Source organism: Prionailurus bengalensis, chromosome A2 (genome assembly GCF_016509475.1).
Source record: "Prionailurus bengalensis isolate Pbe53 chromosome A2, Fcat_Pben_1.1_paternal_pri, whole genome shotgun sequence".
In the NCBI taxonomy this organism is placed as follows: domain Eukaryota; kingdom Metazoa; phylum Chordata; class Mammalia; order Carnivora; family Felidae; genus Prionailurus; species Prionailurus bengalensis.
This window is the reverse complement of record NC_057348.1, coordinates 76,751,398-76,768,643: the sequence shown is the minus strand read 5'-3', so window position 1 is coordinate 76,768,643 and position 17,246 is coordinate 76,751,398. Positions and strand designations below refer to the sequence as shown.

Genomic DNA, 17,246 nt, shown 5'->3' with positions numbered 1-17,246 from the left:
CAAATAAGAGGTATCTACGTTTTTTTTTTCCTTGAGGGTTGTTGGCCTCTGACTTCTCATTTTAGCAGCTTTTTATATTACTATATATTATACATATATTATTTTATATTATTATATTTTCTTTTTGTAAGTTATAAAATGTTTCTTAAGTTTGTCATCTGTCTTTTTATTTTGTGTAAGGTTTTTTCCGTCATGTAAAAACTTTAATATAATCAAACTTTCAATCATTTCATAATTGCTTCTGAATGTTCAATCAGTTAGAAGCTTTCCCTATTCCTAGCTTACTCACTTATGTTTTCTTCCATCCCTTGAGTGATTTCACATTTTATATTTAATTCTTTGATCCATTTGGAATTTACCTAGATATGTGAGGTAAACTGGGGATTTTTTTTCTCTGAGCTCCTTTTATCTCATTCTACCCTTCAATTCTGAGCACTTGATTCATTTCGGTAACTAGTGGGTCACATTTATCCAACCAACAAATCCTTATGGAGGATTTAATTAAATATCTTAGTCTCATGTTTTTTTCCTCCTCTTACCTCAATGAAAACTGCTTCCTATTTTATAACTGATGACACGCTCGTTGCAAAGGACCAAATATATAAGGTATAAGGAAAAAAGTAAAAGTTAATTTGATATTCTATGATAATCATCCCAACATTTTTTTATGTCATCCTCTCCGGTCCCTGTTTCTCATACATACATATTGTTGTTTGTTTTCTAAAAGTACTTGATATTTGGATCTCATTTAACTTTTAAGCACTTACTGTTTTTTTTAATAAAAGGTACTTTTATTTTTAGTTTTTGTCTTCACATTTCCTCCTATCTCTCAATGCATTTAAATATTAATTTAACACTTTGGGCATCCATTTCAACAGAATGCCAATTATGTAATGAGCACTGTGCTCTGTGACAGGAATGTAATATGGAACAAAGGTACACAGATAAGCTTTTTCTAGAGCCTGGTGGAAGATACTGACAAACAAGGAGGTGAGCCATTATAATACAGCGAGATAAGTACTAAAGGGGACCTAAAAAGTGCTTTACAGAAGCAGACAGAGGGTGTCATACTCATATCTGAACAAGTGTATGGGGAGGGAGACATCAAGGAACACTTCACCTCTAAACTGAGATTGGAACGATGAATGTGAGTTATCCAGGTGAAGGGAAGGATATAGACATGTGTTTCAGGTATTTGTAAATACTGAGAAGAAAGAGGGTGATTCCTTCACAAATTAAAGCTCCAGTACAGAGATAAAATATTAGAAAGGAAAAAAAAAATGAGTGAAGAGCTAAGAAGGGGCCAGAAAAGTCATGTTGGGAATGTACCCTGGGAGTGAAGGGGAAAGAAGAGTGGAGGCAGACCAAGGTTCCATTAAAGACGCCATATATATTTTAATAAACTCAAGCCTGGCCCAAGCAGAGAAGCTCTGCTGGAGAACAAACTAGCAGAATTTTTAGTGGTTCATGGGACTGGAGTAAAAATTTTGAAACTTAAGGACCCTCAATCCTAGTGTCCCACAGAAAATTTACTGAGTTATGGAGTTGCAAGGGGAGCTGAGGAACTAGGTCTAAAACTTCAGAGAGTAGGGGTAGAATATCCTTCATATTTGTGGAAACATACCGTAGGAAACCAAGACCAGCTGAGGGGAGAGAACATGCCACAGAGGTAGTTCTTCCTTCCCAGGAAGACATTCACCAGATTCTGAAGTTTCATGAGGTGAAAGCTCAGAGATTTGTCTGGAAACATCCAAATGGCAGTGCTAGATCAGACTCAATATTTCAGGGCTGAGGAGACAAAGAGCCTCTAACCTCTCAATTAAAAGCCTGGGAGAAGCAAGCTCAAGAAAAAGGAAGAATTAGGGACAGACTGAGTATTATTAAAACTGCAATTACCCCAATCCAACCCAGTCCTAGAATGAATTGAAATGATTAGCCTACATATGTGCAACTAGACTGCCAAAGGGGGAGAAAAGAAACTAATAAAAATAATTCAGAATATGTAAATAAAATCTTGTGAATCAGTATGAAAGAATTCTATAGAAATGAATAGGAGCTTTGCAAAAGAGCATATCTACATAGCATATAAATACATGGAAAAAATGAATATCATTTATCACTAAAGAAATAAAACTAAAACTGCAACATTATTTAACTAAATGTCCACCAGAATGGTTAAAGGGGAAAAAAAAAACCAGACAATTCAAATGTCAAGGATATGGGGAAAAGCAGAAGCACGGAAGTGTTGCCAGTGAGAGGTTAACTTGGTACAACATTTGCAAACTCTTTGGCAGTAACTCTTAAAGCTGACCATGTGTAAATTCTATTATGTCCCGTATTCGTTTCCATAGCTGTTGTAACATATTAACACAAATTTGGGGTTTTAAAACAACATAAATGTATTATCCTGCAGACCTGGAGGTCAGAAGTACAAATTTGGTCTAAGCCAAAATCAAGTTCTCTAGCACCTTCTGACTGTTCCTTCTGACTATGTTCCTTCTGACTGTTCTAAAGTTGTTTTTCCCGGACTTTCCCACCTGCCTGTACTGCTTGGCCTGAGGTACCCAGTTTTGTCACTTTGACTTCTGTTTCAATGATCACACCTCCTCCTCTGACTCTCCTGCCCGCCTCCACCCCCTGCCCCCCGCCCTTACCCTTTTGAGCCTCTGTGAATATTGTGGGCCCACCTGGATGATCCAGGACAGTCTTTCCAACTCAAGATTCTTAAATCACATCTGCAAAATCTCTTTTGCCATGTAAGATAAAACATGCAAATCTCTATGAGGCCTGTTATTCTGTCTACTCCACCTATTTTCCGTTCCCAGGTTTATTCCCAATAAAAAAAAGGACAGCATTGTAATAGTAGCATTACTTAAAATAGCTCAAAAATGGGAAACCACCCAAATGCCCACCAATAATATGGTGGATAAATATTTTATAATATATTCACAGAATGGAACATTTGACGACATTGAGAACAACCTACAGGTGCATGCAACAAGATAGAGGACCTTAGCAACATGCTGAGCAAGAGACATCAGACAGCAAACACTAGAATACAAACCAGCTAATTTTATCTGTATAAAATAATAATTTTTTAAAAATCTATGTCATTAGAAATGAATACTGTTAGGAGAAGGGCAGGCAGAAACTAGGAGACGTTGAGGGGACCTTCTGGTTTAGGTAATACCCTGTTTCTTGATCTGGATGCTATTCTTGGTTACATAGCTATATTAAGATATGAAAAATTCATTTAGGTGTACAATTATGATACACTTTTTCTTTATGAGTGTTATACGATAAACGATTTTTTAAAAAAATAACGGGAACCAATGAAAATTTTTTAATCTTCTTAAATTTATTTTTTTTCAGTTTGAGATGTAACTGACTTACAACATTGTGTTAGCTCAAGGTATACAATATAATGATTTGATATATACATACCAATAAAAGATTTTTATTAGAGAATTACATGATCAAACTTGTCCTTACAAAGGAAGTCTCCAAAAACTTATTTGATGGCTAAGATTCACCTCCCTCCAGGTTATATAAACTTTTAGAATTTCCTCCTCTCAAACTCTCAACAACGAACTATTCCTCTTTTGGGGCAAACTCCAAGTTTTCGTCTTTATGTACTAAACACAGGGTGTTTAGGATGGTCCCTTGTATTAGCTCATTAGAACTCTACAGTGAAAGCATGCTTCAGTCATAGGGCTCAAAATTTTACAAGGTACTGGGGCACCTGGGTGGCTCAGTTGGATATATGTCCAACTTCGGCTCAGGTCGTCATCTCACATTTCATGGGTTCAAGCCCTGTGTCGGGCTCTGTACTGACAGCTCAGAGACTGGATCCTGCTTCTGATTCTGTGTATCTCTCTCTCTCTCTTTCTTTCTGCCCCTCTCCCACTCATACTCTCTCTCTCAAAAATAAATAAACATTAAAAAAATTTTTTTTTATTCTACAAGGTACTTTACATGAGGGTGTGAGATGTATCTCCTCAGTGTGTGTGTGTGTCTATAAAGTTATACATTAACTTTTAAGAAATCTATCACAATAAAGATCTCATTTAATATTCACATCATTCTAACATTTAAAAAATCTACAATAAAGAAAAGTACTCATAATTCATACAGGTTGCTTATCTCCCTATTTCTCAGGACACCTAGATTCCTGATTTATCACTGTATTTTTAAAAAGGTGAAGAAAATGAATTTTAGCATACATTTCAAGTAGTCAAGCTTCTAAATCTTAAAATATAGGTATCTCCTCAGTGTTACTCTTACTCACACTTTGTTTTCCAAAGCACTACAGATATATACCATGTAGCTCCCTTAATTGTATGAATCATCTCCCGGAGTTGCTTAAGAGTTTTGAGGGAATAATACTGCACAAAGGGTTTAAATGTTTTTAAAAAGTCACTTCCCAGAATATTTCAAACATATTTCAAAAAATAGTTTTTGTTACGTTCTTAAGCTTTTTAAAGAGGACACTGGCATTTATTCTTCCTTGATTCCTTCCTCTTTTCCTGTCTTCCTTCCAGTCAACAAGGATTTACTGATGTCCTACTGTGTGCCAGGTACTTTTTTGGCCATTGAAAATACTGCCATGATCAAAACAGTATTTTGCGTCTTATGGAGATTACATTCTAATGGGGGGAAGAAGATCCAGACATGATAAATAAATAGTATGTGTATATTAGCAAGGGATAAGAACTATGAAGAAAAATAAAGCAAAGGGAAATGAGACATTCTGGGAAAATCATCAGATAACAAAGAATTATGTTTTAATTTCAAAGAGTTTAAAATGGTAATGTTTATTTTGCTTGTTTCTACTGAGACTTAAAAAAAACATATATATCATAACCCAACAGGTTGGTGAACAACTATTACCTAGAAACTACAACGGAAAAGTAAGAGACATAAAGTTTAGAAGTTATTTTGGAAATAACCTTCACCCATAGATAATTAAAGCAGATTTCCTACAGAAGCTATTTTGAATTTTCAAGGTGACAAGTTCAAGCCCCTTTCCTTTTTAATAAAGTAAATTCACTGTCTTGGATTATATTTTATTATACCTATAACTTCTTCTTACTAAGCATGAACAACATTTATAAATCAGAAAGAACATGTTGCTAACTAGGAAAATTTCCCTTTAGATATTTTCTGCCAAAATATTACTTACTTAGACAATCTGTTACATTGTGTATAAGCTTCAACTCTGCAGATGGTTGCATTCCTTAATACTGCCTGTCTGTAATGTTAAGAAGTACTACAGTGCACTTTAGGGACTGTATGTGCGATATAAATGGAAGGTGCTTTACAAACAACTTTTGAGTTCTTCCAAAGGAAGTTATTAAAGGAATAATGCTATCAGAAGTAACAAACTATTCTGAATGTGAAGTATTAATGGACTTTTCTGCCTGAAAATATTATACTTCCTTTCAGTAGCTCCTTCGACTGCACAAGCTAAATAGGTCCCATAATGTAAGAACTGAAAACACGTCTCCTGGATTTGGTAATTAAGGGGGTAGATCACTGCTTACTTTAATGAGAACAATTTCAATAGGATGGTGGAGGACAGCCATAGTACACCTAGTTGAGAAGTCAACGGTATGAAAATGAAGAGAAAACAATGCAAACTACTCTTTTGAGAAGTCTGAATAAAAAAGAGGAGAAATGAAATAGTAACTAAAGAGGAACTCTCTACTTTTGTTTTCATTTATACTAAATTAGAGCAACTTAGATAGGTTTCCCATCTGAGGGGTAGAAGTCAAAAGAAGGGGAGAAATGGAAGACAGAACCAAGACACCTATGAATGGTGTTGCTGAGAGGAAAGGGTAAACGGAGCAGGCAGGTGGCCATCAGTAAACAGGACAGTTTCCTCACACTCAGAGACCCTCAAGGAGAAAATAAGGTTTTTCTTTGGAGAGAAGGTACAGGATATTAAAAGAGTTTCCTAATGACATGAGATGTTTTGATGACCCAGGAGACAAGGCCAGTCACTGAGAGGGAGCAGCATGGGAAAAAGGAGAGCACGTAAAGAACACCAGGGGCTTATTTTAAAAAATAAAAGAGGGGGGCGCCTGGGTGGCGCAGTCGGTTAAGCGTCCGACTTCAGCCAGGTCACGATCTCGCGGTCCGTGAGTTCGAGCCCCGCGTCAGGCTCTGGGCTGATGGCTCAGAGCCTGGAGCCTGTTTCCGATTCTGTGTCTCCCTCTCTCTCTGCCCCTCCCCCGTTCATGCTCTGTCTCTCTCTGTCCCAAAAATAAATAAACGTTGAAAAAAAAATTAAAAAAAAAAATAATAAAAAATAAAAGAGGAAAAAAAAAAAAAAAAGAACACCAGGGGCTTGTAATGCTTAGTTAAGGGCAATGAGAAAGCAGATGACCAAAGAGAAGTAAATGACAGAACCATTAAACACACACATAACATATAATATTTTGAAATCTACTTTTAATCACTGCTCTCAGAACTAGATGAGGTACTTCTATTTCTGGTCAAGGTAGAGTAACCGTGACCAGAATTAACTTCCTGTCTGAAACCACCAAGAAAACAACAGACAAAATATATGAAATAGTGGTTTTTAAAACACCATGCGTTAAAAGACATCATGCAATAAAATACAGCAATCCTTGAGAGACAGGAAATAAAAGAGGTGAACTCTATGACCATCCCGGTCATCCCCATTACTGGGCACTCGCTAACAAGTCACAGTAACTCAGTTTTCTAGCCCTGCTCACAGGTGCTGCTTGCCACCAGAAGCTAAGGCCAAATGCCAGAAGCCACAAGCTCCAAACAAGCCCTTGAGGGGCTTGTTTTCTTTTTTTTTTAATTGATTTTTTTTTTATTATATGACATTTTTGTCAAATTAGTTTCCATACAACACCCAGTGCTCATCCCAAAAGATGCCCTCTTCAATACCTATCACCCACCCTCCCCTCCCTCCCACCCCCCATCAACCCTCTGTTCTCAGTTTTTAAGAGTCTCTCATGCTTTGGCTCTCTCCCACTCTAACCTTTTTTTTTTCTTCCCCTCCCCCATGGGTTTCTGTTAAGTTTCTCAGGATCCACATAAGAGTGAAACCATATGATATCTGTCTTTCTCTGTATGGCTTATTTCACTTAGCATAACACTCTCCAGTTCCATCCACATTGCTACAAAGGGCCATATGTCATTCTTTCTCATTGCCACGTAGTACTCCATTGTGTATATAAACCACAATTTCTTTATCCATTCATCGGTTGATGGATATTTAGGCTTTTTCCACAATTTGGCTATTGTTGAGAGTGCTGCTATAAACATTGGGGTACAAGTGCCCCTATGCATCAGTACTCCTGTATCCCTTGGGTAAATTCCTAGCAGTGCTACTGCTGGGTCATAGGGTAGGTCTATTTTTAATTTTTTGAGGAACTTCCACACTGTTTTCAAGAGCGGCTGCACCAGTTTGCATTCCCACCAACAGTGCAAGAGGGTTCCCGTTTCTCCATCCTCGCCAGCATCTCTAGTCTCCTGATGTGTTCATTTTGGCCACTCTGACTGGCGTGAGGTGATGTCTGAGTGTGGCTTTGATTTGTATTTCCCTGATGAGGAGCGATGTTGAGCATCTTTTCATGTGCCTGTTGGCCATCTGGATGTCTTCTTTAGAGAAGTGTCTATTCATGTGTTCTGCCCATTTCTTCACTGGATTATTTGTTTTTTGGGTGTGGAGTTTGGTGAGCTCTGTATAGATTTTGGATACTAGCCCTTTGTCTGATATGTCATTTGCAAACATCTTTTCCCATTCCACTGGTTGCCTTTTAGTTTTGTTGATTGTTTCCTTTGCAGTGCAGAAGCTTTTTATGTTCATGAGGTCCCAATAGTTCATTTTTGCTTTTAATTCCCTTGTCAAGGCCAGTTTTCAACTGGTCTGATGTGCTAGCTAACCCTCCAGATGATCTCGGGATCATCATCATAGAACTGTAATAACAAAAACACACCTAACAGCCCATCACAGATCCGACTGTGTCCAGTTAGGGGAAGAAAAGAGGTGGTACTCTTGATTCCGAAGGCTCCTCTCCCTTCCCAGGAAAAACCCCTCTGTCAACTTTACCAGCCCCTTAATTACCCTAACTCCATAAAACCCTGACCTTGAGACCAAACTGGGGAAAAGGTGCCTTTAGAGCATGAGCCCCCCTTCTCCATTCTCTGGCCACTGAATAAATTATGTGCTTGCCATCAAATACTGTTTTGTTATTTGGCTATTTGGCAAAAGGTACTGAGTAGGGAAAGAACCTATCACTTTGGCAACAATAGCTTATTTCCTACCAGGGGCTTCTAGACTATGGCACCAGAAAGGGAAAGACACTCCTCTACCCCTGCCTTCCCCAAGACCAGGAAAACTAAAGCAACTAGAATTCATGGGACAGAATACCAGAGAGAAGACAGGTGCACAAAAAGATTAACTACAGAGATCTGCAAATGGTCCATGCTGAGTACTCAGCAAAACACTACTCAGCATATGTGTGTGAGAAAAGTTCCAGAGTCTGGGGGGAAGAAACCATGCAGGATTAGAAAGAATATACCTGTTACTCACACAAGACTGGGAAGAATGCTTGTTCTTGACAGCCAGTCTGGAAAACCTTGTAATTCAGAGTACTAGGTAGAGTACTAAGAAAAGTATTACCTCAGTAGTGGAAAATAATTAGGTCTAGATTAAACACTGCTCAGGTTTTTCTAATAAATCTTAAAAGCAAGATTCAAAAAAACCAAATTGTTTCTAAGTAACTTGACGGTATCTAAGAACAAGAATATTTAAGGAAGACAAAGTATCCAGTACCAAACAATGTAAAATTCGTATCTGGAACCCAATCAAATACTACGTAATATGCAGAAAAGTAGGAAAAAACTATCCACAAGAAAATTCAATCAGATCCAGAAGCAAAAGAGATGGATGAATTAACAGATAAGAACATTTCCTTTGTAGCTCAACCTCTACTCTTAATATCTAATGTGATTTATTGGAATAAAGTTTACTTTATACCATTTCTACCAAAAATACGCTAAATCAACCAATAATAAACAATATTGGAAGGTGCAATTGGTTGAAGGTTTGAAATCTGTCAAGTATGCTAAAGGCTATTTTCTTTGATAAATTCCAGTCACTGAGAGAAGAAATATTCAAAATAGAAACTGAATTTATGCACTACAGAAATAAAATACTAACTATAACAACTCTAAGACTTCAAAACATTTTTAGTTGACTAAGTACACTTTTAATAAATGCCAAAAAACATACCTTGCAACAGCTTTTTACATTTTTTCTTTGATTTTACCTAAAAACTGAGGTTTTCATGAATTTTGTAATTATGCTTACCTATTTTGTAGGTATATTTACAACTTTGCATCTTCTTACTGCTATATTAGTAAAAGTATTCCATTAAACATAAGCAGCTTATAATGTAAAAAGTTAAACATTAAAGAAAACTTCATGGTGATAATTGTTTTCATAAAAACCCACTACTTTCATACATGGTATGAGAAACTATTGAAAGGCTACATTTAGATAATAATACATCTGATTATTTGAAAAAACCACCTCCTAAAATAATTCATAAATTTTAAAATTCAAACAAACATGTCAGCCTCAAAATGCTCATTTAGTGGGTAAACTGTTAACAATTACTGAATCAAAGGTATAGATATATAGATGCTTCTTCACTACTCTTAACTTTTCTGTGTTTGGAAAGATAATAAGGTGGCAGGCAGCTAAAATACTGCTTATGGAGAAATATGCAGCATAAACACTCAAATTAGAAAAGGAAGGTTTGAATCAATAATCTAAACTTAACCTTAGTAAACAAGAAAATGAGAAAATCAAATCCAAAGCAAAGCAAAGCAAATATAAATAGTAAAAACAAGAGCAGAAATCAGTGAGTGAAAATAGAAAACAGAAAAATCAATGAAACTGAATGTTGGTTTCTGAGAAGATAAATAAAATCAATAAACCTCTAGATGTAATTATTAGGAAAAAAAGAAGAAACTAATGGTATCAGGGATGAGGTACTGAACATCACATCACACTGCACATACATTCAAAGGCTAATAAAGAAGCATTATATGCAACTTTATGCCAATAAATTAGAAAACTTCAATGAACTGGAAAAATTCTCTGAAAAGACATAAACTACCAAAGCTTACCCAAGAAGAAATAAATGGAATAATCCCTTATCTAAGAAAGAAGTTGAATTTGTACTTAAAACCTTCCTACAAAGAAAATTCCAGACCCAGATGACTTCCTTGGTAAATTCTACCAAACATTTAAAGAAGAAATAATGCCAATTTTACATAAACTGCTTGAGAAAACTGAAGAGGATGAAATACTTCTTAACTTATTCTCTGAGGTTAGCATTACCCTGATACCCACACTAGAAAAAGACATTAAGAAAACTAAGGATCAATATTAAACACACCCAAATACTTACACTTATTTTTATCAAATTGTATTTCTATATTCTAATAACGAACAGTTGAAAGTAAGCTTTTAAAAACACAATTTACAATAGCATCAAAATGTATGAAATAGTAATACGTTTAAGAAAAGATGTGCTAGACAAGCACACTAAAAACTATATAGCATTGATAAAGAGAAAATATAAAAGACCTAGATCAATGGGAAGATATATCACACTCATGGATCAAAAGACATGAATTCATCACAAAATGATCTGTAGATTCATTATGTAATCCTACTCAAAATCTCAGGAAACATTTTTAGAGGAACAACAGCTTGATTCTGAAATACATATAAAAATGCAAAGGGCCTAGAGTAACAAAAATTACTTTGATAAATTAGATAAAATAGAAAAAATTACACATTAGTGATTACAAACACAGATATACCAAAAAAAAAAAAAAAAAGGAAAAACCAGACTCCAGAAATAGTCTTACACATATATAACCACGTGATTTTTCTGCAAGAGTGCCAGGTCAGTCAGTAGGCAGAATATGATCTTCCCGATCTATATTCAAAGAAATACCCTTTACCTTATCTCATACCATATGCAAAAAATTAACTTCAAAAGAACTTAGTAAACCTTCCAGACAAAAATACAGGGGCAAGTACTTCTGGTCTTGGGTTAGACAAAGATTTCTTAAGTCAAGAAATAAAACAAAACAAAACAAAAACCCCAGAAATTATAAAAGAAAAATGGATAACTTGGACTTTATCAAAATTAACTTTTATCATGTGGAAGACACTGTTAAGAAAATGAAAAGGCAAATCACAAAGGAAATATATTTGCAAAACATACATCTGAGAAAGGACTTTGAATCTAGAATATATAAAGATCTCTTAACACTTAATAAGAGAATAAGCAATAATTAAAAAATAAAAATCCAACAATTTTTTTAAAAGCCAATAATTTTGACAAACACGTGAGCAAAGAAGCTATACAGATACCTAATGAGCATGTGAAAATATGGTCATCATTAAGTCTTTAAGCTAGTGGAAGTTAAAACCACAATGAAAATCCACTATGCATTCACAAGGATGACCAATATAAAAAATGACTGATAATATCATGGATTGATAAGGATATAGAGCAACTGGAATTACCAAACATTGTTGATGGGAATGTAAAATGGTACATCCATACTGGAAAACAGCTTAGCAGTCATTTACTTATACTTACAAAGTTAAACATATACTTATAAATATATACTTATAAAACATATACTTATAAAATGATCAGGCAATTACACTCGTATATTTACCCAAAATGAAGACATAGGTCTACAAAAACCTTCTACGTGAACAATAGCAGTAGCTTTATTCATAATAACTCCAAACTGCAACAATCTAGTTGTCTCCCAATTGGGGAATGGATAAACAAATAGTTCTATAATATATATACTGTAATATTAATTAGCAATAAAAGGGACTATTGATATGTGCAACAACATGGATGAATCTTACAATAACTATGCTGATATGAAAGAACATAACCTATATGATACTAGTTTTACAAAAGTCTAGGAAAAGCTTTTACTGACAGACAGCTGATCATCAGTTGCCAGGAGCCAAGAGGTGGGAGTTAGGTGATTACAAAAGTACATGAGGGAAACTTGGGGGGTGATGGAAGTGTTTCGTATCTTAATTGTCATGGTGGGTAAAAGGATAGAAACGACTGTCAAAATGCATAGAATTTTCTTACAATTGGTGACTTTTACTGTATATAAGTTATATCTCAAAAAAGTTGACCAAAATAGATACCTAACACAGGGAGACACACAGCATTCTCTGAATAGTGTAATTTGTAAAAGTAAATGGAGTCAATCAGTCCTAAATACACGCTTTGCGTAAGTTCTATTTGGGCACACACGAATGAAGACCTCCCCTGTGGTGACTGCCTTGCCGCATAGTTCCTCAGAAACAGAAGTAGAGAAGCAAAGTAGCGTGGTTTATTCAACTCTGGCTTGCCGGTGACTAAACAATGTTAACATCTACTAGGTACTTTCATAACATTTGTAAATAAAAATTTACACAGAAACTCCAAAACCCTTTTTACATTCAGTGATTAGGCAGTGCCATTATTTCATGATCAAAAAATATAAATAAATAAATAATAAACAAATTTTGGGGATCATGTTTGAATAACCAACTTTAAATTCATGATGAAGGTATTTCATCTGTTCACTCATCAAATCCTCATTTTTAATAATAAAATAACTATGAAGTCTTAGCATTTTGGTATCTTTTAGTTAGAAAATAATTCTATAAGCATCAAATAAATTCTTCAACATTAACTGCTTTATACCCTTTATACAGGAACTTCAGAGTTCCTCTTTGTTTGAATTATGGAGAATTCACTCATTCTTCTGGAGAATTTTAATCCACATACTAATTATAAAAATATTAAGAAATTAACTTATTGCTTATAAATCTGAATATATGGCTAGCATAAGAAATGACAATTAGTCAATGAGTTTTACAAACATGTGTTTTATAAACCAATAAAGCAAAACTTCTAGACATTAAATTTTGAAGTGGAAAATGCTGAAATGAAATTGTACAATAAATAGCATACTTACAATCTGTTGCCACGCGAAACTGAGAAGAAAGTGCTTGAGTAACTGAATTCCAAAAAGTGTACAAAATTTCAGATTGTCCATCCTGTGACCCAAAAAAAGGGATGTATTCATTAATTATTAAAAATTGTAATGGAGCGGGGCCTGGGTGGTTCAGTCAGTTAAGCATTTGACTCTTGGTTTCACTCAGGTCATGATCTCACGGTCCATGAGTTCAAGCCCCACATGGGGCTCTGTGCTGACAGCATGGAGCCTGCCTGGGATTCTCTCTCTCCCTCTCTCTCTGCCCCTCCTCTGCTCTCTCTGTCTCTCAAAATAAATAAACTTAAAAAATATTGTAATGGATAAGAAGATATGACATTAAACATTTATTCCAAATGTATTTTTTATTCCAAATGTATTTAAGTGGAATTTTCTAAACCATCTAACTATCAAATAATGGCATTAGTAGGTAACTAAACAGGAACATATATCTGACTCAAATCATGTCTCATGTTCAAGTAGTGAGCCATCATCCTTCTCTGCTACTTACTGGCTATATGAGCCTAGTCAAGTTTCATCATTCTGAGCCTCCTTCTATCTGCTGCCAAACGGTGATGACAACAGTACCTACATTTCATTGCAGTATTATTATAATAAGGGTTAAAAAAGTTTATAAAAGTAAAGTGTTGGGACAGTCCCTGACATATAATAAGCCCACAATGAATTTAGTTATTTATTATTACAATTATATTACCATCTTCCTTATAGATGTAGAAGATAACTGTGTGACCATAACAAAATGATGAAGAAAGCAAGCTTAGACCAGGAGTGACTCCCTCCCCCACCCCCAGAAAAGGATTCACCAATTACAAGAGAGTACTGCCTAAAGTATAGATAGATAGTTAAAAAAGTTTTTTTAAGTCACAGGAATTACTACTACTCAGCACAATACTTCACTCAACTTTGAATAAATGTTTTAGAAAGTAATTACTAAAAAGAGAAACATTAGTTCAAGTATAATTTGTTTTTTTTTTAATTTTTTTTTTCAACGTTTATTTATTTTTTTGGGACAGAGAGAGACAGAGCATGAACGGGGGAGGGGCAGAGAGAGAGGGAGACACAGAATCGGAAACAGGCTCCAGGCTCTGAGCCATCAGCCCAGAGCCCGACGCGGGGCTCGAACTCACGGACAGCGAGACCGTGACCTGGCTGAAGTCGGACGCTTAACCGACTGCGCCACCCAGGCGCCCCAAGTATAATTTGTTAAAATGAGACAAAGTACTTTAATACTCTTAAAACAGATCACACTTCTAGAAATTTTGCCAAGTACTTTTTTTTTTTTAATTTTTTTTTCAACGTTTATTTATTTTTGGGACAGAGAGAGACAGAGCATGAACGGGGGAGGGGCAGAGAGAGAGGGAGACACAGAATCGGAAACAGGCTCCAGGTTCTGAGCCATCAGCCCAGAGCCTGACGCGGGGCTCGAACTCACGGACCGCGAGATCGTGACCTGGCTGATGTCGGATGCTTAACCGACTGCGCCACCCAGGCGCCCCGCGCCAAGTACTTTTAAGGTATTTCTGTAGGTGTGGTGTATATCAAGTTGCCGATATTCTAATTCCGAAGTACAAAAATGCAATTCATATGGTTAGCCCTAATAACATAAAATATACCTAATATTCAAATATGTCCTACAAAATGAGAAAACTCTTTAATTCTATTTTAGTTTTGTACTTGCAACAAATAAAATTCCAGTTTGCAAAGATATAAACTTAAAAAAAGTTACCAAATGAAAAGTACTGATTTCTCACTTTTGTACCTACATACATGTCGGTGTTCAATATTGGTTTCTTTTTTAATGTGAATTTGCTTTGAATTCAACTGTGTACTGTGTATCATAAAAAAAGCAAATCAACTAATTGTTCATTTCTTACATAATGATCAGAAAATATATTCATATTCCCAAGATTTTATGTAATATGTATATTATGTAGTATGTGTATTGTATATTATGCACTTTAAAGTAAATGTTTTTATATGAAAAAAACTTTTATAACACAAGACATAAACAGAATGAAGGACATAGGCATGTGATCATCTCAACTGATGCACACTAAAACATGTGACAAAATTCAATAGTCTTTCATGATAAAAATCACTAAAAAACCTAGGAACAGAAAATTACCTCAACATAATAAAGGCCATATATGAAAAGCCCAGACAGAATAGCAAAATGGTGAAAAACTGAAAGCTTTTCCTCTAAAGAAAATCTGATGATTATAGATCTACTTCTACACACATATACGTACCCCCAGGAAAGAAAATTTAGGTCAATCTTACTTAAGAATACAAACACAAGGGGTGCCTGGGTGGGTCAGTCAGTTAAGTATCCGACTTGGGCTCAGGTCATGATCTCACAGTTTATGAGTTCGAGCCCCGTTTTGGGCTCTGTGCTGACAGCTCAGAGCCAGGAGCCTCCTTTGGATTCTGTGTCTCCCTCTCTCTCTGCTTCTCCCTTACTCATACTCTGCCTCTCTCTCAAATAAACATTAAAAAAATTTGTTTTAAATACAAATATGAAATTCTCAGATATGAAAGCAAGTTGATTTCAATAGATTATTAAAACAATTATTTGAATTATCTAAATAAGTGGATTGAGGTCTGCAATGCATCATTTAATATTAGGAAATCTATTAATAGCTCAATGTCTCTAATAAGGAAATCTACAGAATAATTTAGCTAAGTGAATTCAAGGCAATTAATACCCTTTAATTTGTTAAAATACTTAATATCCAGTCCTCATTTTTTAAAAATTCATAGAAAACAATACATAAAATTGTGGTAAAAAACAGATTTACTCTTAACTATTTTTAAGTGTAGAGCAGTAATAACTGCATCTAGAACTTTTTCATCTTGCCAAACTGAAATGCTATACCGATTGAATTCCCCTTTCCTCTCTACCCCCAGCCCCTAGCAACCAACAATCGACTTTAATTTTCTAAGCATAGAACTACTTTAGTATACCTCATATTAAGTGGAATCATGGGTCTTTTATGATTGTTTTATTTACATAATGTCCTCAAGTTTTATCCATGTTGTAGCATGTGACAGGGCTTCCTTCTTTTTTAAGGCTGAATAATATTCGTGTGAGTGTGAGTGTGTGTGTGTGTGTGTGTGTGTATGTGACAGAGATTCTCTTTATTCATCCGTGGATGGACACTAAGATTGCTTCTATCACTTGGCTATTATGAATAAGGCTGCAATGAACACAGGTGAGCAGATAACCTCTTCAAGATCCTGTTTTCAGTTTTTCTGGATATACATTTTTCAGAAGTCAGATTGCTAGATCATATGGTAATTCTATTTTTAAATTTCTGAGGAACTTTCCGTACTATTTTTCTCAGCAGCTGTACCATTTTACATTTCCATCAATGGTGCACAGGGGTTCCAATTTCTCCACATCCTCATTAATACTGTTTTCTAATGAGTACAATATGATATCTCATTATTTTGATTTGCATTTCCTGATGATCAGTGATGCAGAACATCTTTTTATATGCTTGTTGGCTATCTGTATGCAATCTTTGGAGAATGTCTATTCAAGTCCTTTACACATTTTTTAAACAGAGTTTTGTTGTTGTGCAGTTGTGGGAATTCTTTATATATTCTGGACATCAATCCCTTATCTGATATATGGCTTACAAGTATTTTCTCCTATTCTGGATGTTGCATTTTCACTCTGTTGATTGTTTCCTTTGTCACACAAGTTCTGAAGTGTGATATAGTCCCACTGGTCTATTTTTGCTTTTGCTGCCTGTGATTTGGGTGTCTTATGCACAAAATCACTGCCAAATCCAATTTTACGAAGCTTCCCCCCTATGTTTTATTTCAGGGGTTTTATTTAGGTTTTACATTTAGGACTTTAATTCATTTTGAATTAATTTTTGTATATGGTCAAAGGTCAAGGTCCCATTTTTTTTCTTTTGCACATGGATATCCAGTTTTTCTCCGCATGGTTTGTTGAAGAGACTAGTGATGGAAAATTTGTGTGACCCTTTTATTCTGTATTCCACTGTTTGTTTTGTTTTACCTGAAGTTAATACTGTCACTATTGCTTTCACTTGAGAAATGTTTCTCAATTTGTTTTTATTCTATGCTGTTAGCTTTTGATGTGGCTCTTATAAATAACATGTATTTTA

At 35.3% G+C, this 17,246-nt stretch overlaps 1 protein-coding gene across 1 annotated transcript in view; it reads right to left on the bottom strand.

The window, feature by feature from the left end:
* COG5 (component of oligomeric golgi complex 5) overlaps positions 1-17,246 on the bottom strand; it is a 316,096-nt gene that overhangs the window by 82,562 nt on the left and 216,288 nt on the right. The window contains exon 11 of the mRNA XM_043588598.1: positions 13,069-13,150. Coding sequence (XP_043444533.1) covers positions 13,069-13,150 — 82 coding nt within the window. The remainder of the gene's footprint in view (positions 1-13,068; positions 13,151-17,246) is intronic.